The 9,400-nt window shown below is 43.8% G+C and overlaps 1 protein-coding gene across 1 annotated transcript in view; it reads left to right on the top strand.

Moving 5' to 3' along the window:
• Nucleotides 1-9,400, top strand: part of ANKAR (ankyrin and armadillo repeat containing) — a 63,871-nt gene that overhangs the window by 46,295 nt on the left and 8,176 nt on the right. Inside the window, exons 19-23 of the mRNA XM_019523088.1 lie at nucleotides 1,117-1,239; nucleotides 2,471-2,629; nucleotides 5,039-5,156; nucleotides 7,379-7,488; nucleotides 7,962-8,158. Of these exons, the coding sequence (XP_019378633.1) occupies nucleotides 1,117-1,239; nucleotides 2,471-2,629; nucleotides 5,039-5,156; nucleotides 7,379-7,488; nucleotides 7,962-8,158 (707 nt within the window). The remainder of the gene's footprint in view (nucleotides 1-1,116; nucleotides 1,240-2,470; nucleotides 2,630-5,038; nucleotides 5,157-7,378; nucleotides 7,489-7,961; nucleotides 8,159-9,400) is intronic.

The following is a 9,400-nucleotide window of genomic DNA, read 5'->3' on the forward strand; positions in this document are numbered from 1 at the left end:
GCCCCCCCCCCCCCCCCCCCCCAACAGCATTGGTGGATGGTTGCTGACTGCTGGTTGGCGCTTACCACCCCCTGCCACCAGCAGCACCGTGGCTGCCTGCAGGAGCTCTCTGTGTCCCATGTATTTCCCCTCTCCCCCCCACCAGCACTGTGGCTGCCTGCAGAAGCTCGCCATGTATTTCCCTATGCTGAGTAAGTTGCAAAGGCTGTAAGTTCTCATACTACAGGGCACAAGTTGATCATGATATGAGTTTACTATATACTGAATAATAACAAAGGTCCGTTTAGTTTAAGGCCCTATTGCTAACAATTTTTGGTACCAGTTTCTTCAGAGGGAGATGGACAAAACTCTGTAAAGGCCCTTGTGAACAATGGCCCATCAAATAAGTTTCTTCCTAAGTGTTTCTCTTCTAAAGTATATATTGTATAAATGCTAACTATTGCAACTGCGGATGTTTTTATTATCCATATAAATACCTATTCCTTTTTCAAAAGCTACTACATTCTTGTAGCAACAAATTTCACATGCAAAATATGTATTTTCCTGAGCGAGGAGGCATGCTCTAGTGGGGTTTTTTAGGGATACAGGTTTAGCTGTGTTGGTCTACAGGCAAAAATATTCAGAACTCTTGGCAGAGGTGTTATCTTTTATTAAATCAACTGAACAGTTGCAAATAAAGAAATTTTTTTGCAACTATTTAGTTTGTCTAATAAAAGATATTGCCTCTGCCAAGATTTCTGAATATACCAGCGCTTTTTTTTGTATTTAAATTTGTTGTTCTTCGGTTCGCTGGAATGTTCTTCGCTCTTATGGGGGAGGGTAAAAATATACATAATTCATGTCACTTGTTCAGCTTTCCCAAGAAGGAATATATGATTAATATATTGCACATCTGATTAAATTGATAATGCTCTTTATTTTGTATGTTATTTAGCTATAATTATATATTATTTCCTTGAAGTATCTAGTATTGTTTCCTATATTAGCCTAAACTTACACACTTCTTTTTCTGCTCTGAAATGATTGATTGTTTATTAAGTACTGCATGCCATTAATTTGTTCTGCAAGTAAAAGTAAGTATATAATATCTGCAATTTTCTTTAAAATAATGTTTAGGTTGAAGTTGCATATTCCCTGGCTTGCATTGTTTTAAAGAACAGTAAACTACAAGCAGTGTTACAAGAGAAGGAGGGTTTCAGTTACACTGATGTTCTTGAACTTCTTTATGCACCTGATAAGGTATCGCTCTTAGTAAATTGGCAGTATTAATTTAGAAAAAAATACTCTATATTTATGTCATAGCATCACCATAAGCTAAGTATGTCATACCAAGTTTACTACACTGTAGCCCCAATCAAAGGTGTGTCTTATATTTTATATTACTTTTAGTCTATTTTAACATAATTGCACAAAATGTATATGCTTCCCTTATCCTTGGACATATAGTTTGAAATTCAAAATGTTCATGATAGTCTTTAGTACTGCTTAGTGCTGATAAATCGTAAGAAAAGTTGTGGTATGTAAGAGTGATGGAAGAGATATGTTCACACTCCCTGAACAGATTGACATAGAGCTTGGTCACTGAGCTTTGAGATCCTTTCTCGCACTCTACTGCTCTAGATTCTCCTTCGCTGCAGTTGTGGAGATGACTGTATATCATCAGTTGTAGTTACTGTTTCAGGGAGCAGAGACGGATCCCTTCCCTACTATTAAAACAGAGCAAAAGAGTATGTTGAATATATTGGTTAGTAGTGAGCAGGATTCACTGGGATCTGTGAATATTCTTCCTGTTCTCCTCAAGGTGGTGAGGGTCACTCACTTCTCTAGACTGAGGGTTTAGCCTGATGTATTTATATGAAAATCAAGAAAAAACAAGACAAAAGTAGAACCAGAGTAATTGGTAACTATTTTAACATATCTAAGAAGACACAGTATATGTATTATTTCTATAATGTGGTAGTGTTAGAGTGATGTTGTAGCTGTGATAGTCCAGGAATTGTGCGAGAGGCAAGGAGTTCTTAGGGTGATATCTTTTATTGGACAACTGTGTAGTCTGCATAGAGTTAGACAAACTTTTGATATTGTCTTGCATTTGAAAGCTTGTCTAACTCTATCCCAACCATGCAGTTGGTCCAATAAAAGTCATTACCTTAAGAAATCCTTGCCTCTCACATAATCCCTGGATCATCACAGCTACAACATCACTCTAACACTACTGTAATGTGAAAGATATCAAAATCTGCCACTTACAATGGAAATTATACAACCTAAAGAAAGAAGGAAGCCAGACTACAGTGACATCTTCCTAAGCCAACTGCTCAGACCTGATGAAGAATGTCTTGCATTCAAAAGCTGGTCTAACTCCATCCCAACTACGCAATTGGTCCAATAAAAGATATCACCCTAAGAAATCCTTGCCTCCTTAATAATGTGGACCCCTAAAAGTTTACACAGTTCTCTTATTTTTAAGGACATTTGTTTACGAGCAGGATATGCTTTAGCCCTTTTTGCATACAACAATCCTGTCCAGCAGTTCCTGATATTGGAGACTGGAGGAATTACATTGTCCATGTTTGAACCCTTTCTGCAGTCAGAAATTGAGACAGAGAAAGCAATGGCTGCATTTCAGGTATAGGAATGGTGCTTGCAGCACACCAGATAGTTTATGAATTTTAAAAGTTATGAATATTAGTAGTGGTGGTTTTACATATGATCTTATAAGCACAATTTGTAGAAAAAAATGCAAACAGTATTTATAGGACCTTTTTACCAGAAGTTGAATTGGCTTAATATGGTAACATTTACATACCATTTTTCTAAGCATCCTAATTTTCTCTGTAAACCTCATTCTTAGTTATTTCAAGAATAGTCCAAATCTAGTGTGTTTTTTCATAGTAATAGAACATGCTGGCTACAGATTTGATCCCTTTACTCAGACCAAAGTCAATAGGTGTAGAATCTAATTTACCCCCCTCCCACTGCTACAGCAAGAAAAATATATTTGGGGGATCAGGTAGGTCCCTTGCCCTCTGCCTCCCTAACTTCTGCCCCCTGCAGTCCCTTCCAGACCTTCCTTATTGCCAGAGCCTGTCTCCCTGAGCATACACAAAAGGGCAAATTAGAAAACACTAATTTTGGAATAAACATATCTGTAGTAATTTGCATGTAGGCAAATTACTATAGGTACCTGTTGACTTCATTCATCCAGAATTGATACATTTTACCATTTTTGCTAACTGTTGCAAGTTTTAGCACAGGTGCTCCATAAACACAATTTAAGCAGCACTTTTGTACCTACTAAGATATAGTACAAACTGTCTTTTTTATTTTATTTTGTGTCCTGGGCAAAATCAGTTCCAAATTCAGAGCTCAATCATTCAAGTCTGTGTGGTGCTACCATTGGCAAGTATCCTACCTCCCAGACTCTTCATCCTGGGGCTTCAGATACTCCCAAATCCATGACAGGGATCCTATGTGCAAGCCCCAATCCTGGAGGCCTTAGTGTTTAAATGCCCCCTAATCTCACTGTTCCCTAGCCAAAAGGCTGAGGAAGCAAACTGGAGGGAAAGCATGAGAGCAATCCGCCATCACCATAAATTGTGTAACTGAGATCTTTGCACACCATAAATTGTGTAGCATAAATTGTGGCCAAGATGTAGCATTTTTGACACTGAGGGGAGAGTGTTAGGGCTGTGCAAAATGGGCCCTATTCAATTCAGATTCGGATTTGTCCTGAATCGGGGACAGTGATTTGATCCATTAATTTGGATCACTGTCCCTGATTTGATTCAGCCGAATCCGAATCTGAAGATTCAGTGCTGATTTGGCGAATCAGTGATTTGGACACAGGCACAGCTTTAAAAGTTTTTTTCTGCATACCTTGAGGTAGCAGGCTCGTGATCGCTACAGTGCTAGGGCAGATGGAGCGTCCCACAGGAGCACAGGGGTCTCTCCAGCATATTCAGCAGTGAACCCAGAAGTGGACCGAAAGTACTTCTGGTCCATTTCCGGGTCTGCCAGAAAGCACGCGGGGGGGCCCCCCCATGTACCTCCGGCTCGGTGATCGGCCACAGGGGGACCCTGGGTGCTCCCCCAGACCCAGGAGGCACCAGTTGCTGAGCTGGGGGGGCACCGGGGAGCCCCCCTGTGTTCTGGAAGTGGATCAGGAAGTAGACCAGAAATGCTTCTGGTCCACTTCTGGGTCTGCTGCCAAGAGCACTGGGGAGCCCCCCATGTTTCTGTGGGATGCTACATCTGCCCCAGCACCGCAGTGCTCAAAGCCCCTGCTACCTAAAGATATGTAGAAAAAACATTTAAAGCTGTATCTATGTCTGAATTGCCAAATCTGTCCTAATCTCTCTGAATTGATTCAGAGGGTTCTGAATTGATTCGGAGTGATTAAAGGGTCCTCTGATTCGATTTGGATTCAGCGATTCAGCCACCAACTCAGGCCGAATCTCCGCCAAATCAAATCAGGGACTGAAGCTTCGCACAGCCCTAGAGGGTGTCAGGACTGGCTCTGGTCCTCCCGATGCTGACCTGATATTGCAGTACCTCCTGGACTGGTACCATTTCCCTGTGGAACACCCTCCTGGTTATTTAAGGACCACACACAAAAAATGGTTTCCATCACTATGTTTGCCAAATGCAGACCATATGTTTTATAGTCATTCTCAGTGCTGGCTGCATTTCATCAGCTTTATAGTTGGTTTCCATTACTGAACACGTTGCTTTTGGCAGCATTTTAACGCAAGACAATGGATTTAATGAGGTTTCCTTATATGAATGTAAGGCAAGGGGCTTTTTCACCCATGCTAACTGGGGAAAAGAACCTTGTCTTGTAAATATACCTTTTTCACCCATTGATGCTATTAATACAAGACAAAATGGTATATGGTAGAGTTAAGAATGTTCGGTAAACATATAGCACCATATACAATGCCTCTGTGAATAATACAGGTAGGAAAACAATGGAAATGTTAGAGACCTACTTAAGCAGCATACATTGTTTTTAAACAGTGTCTTTGTTTGATTTCAGATTGTTGTGTTAGCCAGAGTTATAGTGGATGTAGACCAGGTTACTTTGTCTGCCAGAGGTGTTACTATTTTAGTTGAACTACTACACTCTGAAGAGTCAGCTACACTTGTTCTAACAGGCAAGTAATACAAAAGAGGCCATAGGCATGAGTGGGAGGGCAGGCACAGGCACAGGCAAAGGGGTCAGGACTGGCTGCAGGTTTCCCCTCCCCCACTAAATAAGTTATTCCAGCCCAGGGCAGGCAGTGGCTCAACTGCAGCCTCAACCCAGAGCCTGGAGTCAAAACTAAAGCTGAGGTGTTGCCTGCCCTGGGCCGATACTTGAATGTAAGACAAGGCTTTTTATCCCCCATGTTGACTGAGACAAAAAAAAAAAGCAACTCTTGTTCTGGATTTGTGTAAATTTAGTATTGTACAATGTTAGGTGGCAGACAGGTTGAGAGAGAGTAGCATGCCCCAGATAGCTACATAAAGGAGTAAGAAGATCTGAGGTTCCCTTTCTATGATGCAGGGTACACATGTCTCATTTTATGGCATTGGAGGGAAAGAGCCTCTGCAGGGCTGTCATTCCAGCTCACATGCAATGGATGGGGAACTGGATGAGACTTTGACTACAGCTGCCCTATCAAAAGCTCTAGCCAGAGTAGTTGAACTGGTCAAGAGGGATATGTAGTCTGTGTTTGGAATAAAACTGACATAGATTGTTTTCCCTTTGTGGCAAAGTGGGGTGCAGGAACCAAATAATGATTCAGATTCACAGTTTAGTCCCTGCTTTACTTCTGGGACAATACAGCTTGCACACTGTTTCTTAACCAGGCCAGATTTTAAATTTACAATCCAGGCTTCAGTTTTTATTTGGTTCTTCGTTCTTTTGCCCAGACTTCAATTAGAGTTTTACTTTAGTGCAAATAAATAAAAACTCAATAAAGATTTTAAGATTTTGGCTAAAGACCATCAAGGATAGCTATGTAATGAAGTATTCCTATCTTAAAATTAATTCCACTTATCAAATCCAATGTTTGAAAATAGAACTCCAACATTTTAGGTATAGTATATATTAGGGGTGCAATGATAAAAGAATTTTTGGCCAATACTGATGGCCAATTATTAACCAGCCATATTGGTTGACACCAATCCGATAGCCAATATGCAGTCCAGCAGCTTGGAGAGCAGTGTCTGGATGGTAAGTCTGTGGGAGGACAGGGGTATGCATGGGGACAGATGGAGGCCCCCATGGTGAGGGAGGGAGTGGGGCTGGGGGGCAGGGCAGGTGCTGCCCAGCCAAGGTGGTACATGCGACCCCACCAGAAGCAAGGCAGAGCTGCAGGCAGCTCATTTGTGGGGCACAGGAAGGGGTGGCAGCTCCCTACCACTGTGTGCGCCCCTGGGGGAAGCATGGGGGGCATGTTCCTCCCAGATTTATGTGTGGGGCAAAGGTGGGCAGCCTGCTGTGGGCTCAGGACCAGGGCTGTGCTCAGGGCAGGCAGTGACAGGGCGGGTGGGGGTGGCTTTGGGAGGGAGGACTATGGGGGGAAATGTGGAATTATTGGGTGGCTGTAGCCACCCCATAGGCCCTCCTCCCAGCCCTGCAACCACTCACTCTGTCCCCACCTGCCCTGAGTGCAGCCTTGACCCAGCCCCCCTGATGGGAAGAGGTCAGTGCAGCCCCTTACCCTGAGCCTGCAGCGGGCAGCCTGCCTTCACCCTGCACACAAATCCAAGGGGCACACATCCCCCATGCTCTCCCAGGTGTGCACACAGTGGTAGGGAGCCCCCCCCCAATTCCCCACGACCCCTAGATGAGCCATTCACAGCTCCACCACGGGTGGAGCCGCATGCTCTGCCCTGGCTGGGCAGCGCCAGCCCCTGCCCCAACTCCATTCCCTCCCCTACCGTGGGGGCCTTGATCTACCCCTCCATGCCCCTTCCTCCCCATGCCCCTTCTTCCCCACAGATTTACCAGCCAGTCACTGCTCTCCATGCTGCTGGGCTGCATTCCTGGCTGCATGCATGCTGCGGCTGCATGCGTGCACACAACATTTATCAGTGACATTATCAGCTATGCTGGCCAAAAAAAGCCAATTGCCAATGATGTTAATTTTCCTTTTATCGGCGCCAATCTGATATGGACCAATATATCAGTGCACCTCTACTAAATATATAATTGCACTGAGAATGCAACAAACAGAAGACAAACATTTGTGGTATAATGATTTTTTTAAAAGATATTTCTAAAAGAATATCAAAACATATCATTAAGATGATAGAAGAGATTTGAAATGACGACAATGATAACACGTTGAGCATTACCTCCTGTGTAACTCTTATATGTAATTTGTAGGAAAGTTATTGGCTAGCCTGGCTCATACAAGAGTAGGTATTCCAGAAGCAATTACTTCATTAGGAACTATACAACATCTTTGTTATCATTTATACTCGGATAAAGAAGAGGTAAGTTGCAGTAAAGAAAGGAAATACATTTTCATGTTACAGTTTTCAATCTATTTTCCTGTTGTTAATAAAATCTATATTTACACAGTTAGCAGATGAATGCTAACTATTTAAATGTTAATAGATGGTCATTATTAAAACTCATTAAACAAATGACATATTAAATAAGATGACTCAGTGATGAGAGGTGAAATCCTGGCAAAACATTGGCTTCAGCGGGCTAGTTCTTCAGTCAAGTGTTTTAGTGTGCATTTACTTACTACTTGCATCCAGACCACAAAAATTCCTACTGATTTTAGGATTCTAATTTTTGGGGTTTTGTCTCATAGGGGGAAAGCTATGGATGTAAACTTATTTTATTTTGGTCAAATGGCTGCTTTATTTAATGCAAGGAGTGTACTTTTGAAATTGGCATGTTGGAATAATAATCAGCCTTAAAGCATTGCCAGGGAAAATATTTCTGTTTCTTCTAGGTTCGTATAGCCTCAGCCACTGCTCTTGGATACTTAACCTTCAACCGAACTGCCTATCGCCATCTATTAGTAGAATGCAGGAATAAACCCAAACAGTTCACCCGTCTAATGAATAACCTAAGTAGGGATGCAAGAATAAACCCCGACTTTGTAAAAGAATTCCAGAGACAAAGACAAGTCGGACTGCCCTCTTTAAGGTACTGTATACTATACATTTGTATAGAGCATTTTAGTAGGAGACGATCATGCTTTGAAGGGACTTCAACGCTAATTTTGTATTATACCATAGGCTACTGGTAGGGGGTGCACAGGGGTGCACGGGCCCCCCCTGACAGGGCCGGTGGCCCCCCAACAGCCAATACTGATGCTGTCAGCAGAGCTGGTGCCCCACTTGACAGGGCCAATGCCACCACCGCTGGCGGCTTCTGCGGGTGCCCCCCCCAGATTCAGAAGGCACCAGTCACTCATGTATTATACTGTGTGATTGTACATTCAGTTTATACTGGCAGACTTTATAGAACTAGGAATAAAGAAAATATAATGCATGAGTTCATAGATAAGACTACTTTATTTTCTCACATACAGCAAGCCCCTAAACAAAATACACACCTTGTTTTTGGAAGGCAGAATGTAGAGAAAAAGATTTGTCCAATGTCATGGCTGACTGTGACAGAGCATGTCTTCCTGGGAACATATAGTGTCCAGGAAGTGTGGCATCCCAGGAGACAATTTGGGTAAGGCAGCTGGCACCAGGAAGTTCCTCACTTGAACTGTCACCCAAGCTTTCTGGATACTCCATGTTTCCAGGAGGATTTACTGTGTTACACAAGGCTATACCCCATACCAGAGGCAGGCAAAATACGGTCCGCAGGCCGGATGTGGCCCATCATGCACTTTCGTGCAGCCCGCAGTGCCTCCCAACAAATTGCACCCCACCCAGCTCTTCCACCCACGAGGACAGGAACAAGGCTCCCATGCATACGCACACCCCCCAACATACACTATTCCACCTCACTCCTACCCTCGTGGATGGAAGGGCCCGGCTTGGTCAGTATGCAACTTCCAGGTGGGACTGCTGCTGCCACTACTGCAGCCGCTGGGGACCTGCTTGATCTGGGCAGCAGGTAAAGAAGCAGCAGGGGCGGGAGCAGAGCTGCAGTTGGGCAGGAGTGAAGAACCTGGGGCTGGGAGCTTCACAGAGCCAGTGCCCAGGAGGGCAGTAGCAGTGCAGAGCATGGCTGGGCAGGGGTGGGGGTGTTGGGGAATGTACAGCACCGGCTGGAGCTGTATGCAGCGAGGCACCAATGCTTGCACTGGGCATAAGTGCCCCAAAAATCCCCACCTACTACTGTGTCATGGGGGGAGTGTGGGGAATCCTCACACCCCACAAATGCCACACAGCCACACCCTGCCCCCACAACATCCCAACATACCCTATA

Source organism: Gavialis gangeticus, unplaced genomic scaffold, assembly GCF_001723915.1.
Source record: "Gavialis gangeticus isolate Ggan-Ray unplaced genomic scaffold, GavGan_comp1, whole genome shotgun sequence".
In the NCBI taxonomy this organism is placed as follows: Eukaryota; Metazoa; Chordata; order Crocodylia; family Gavialidae; genus Gavialis; species Gavialis gangeticus.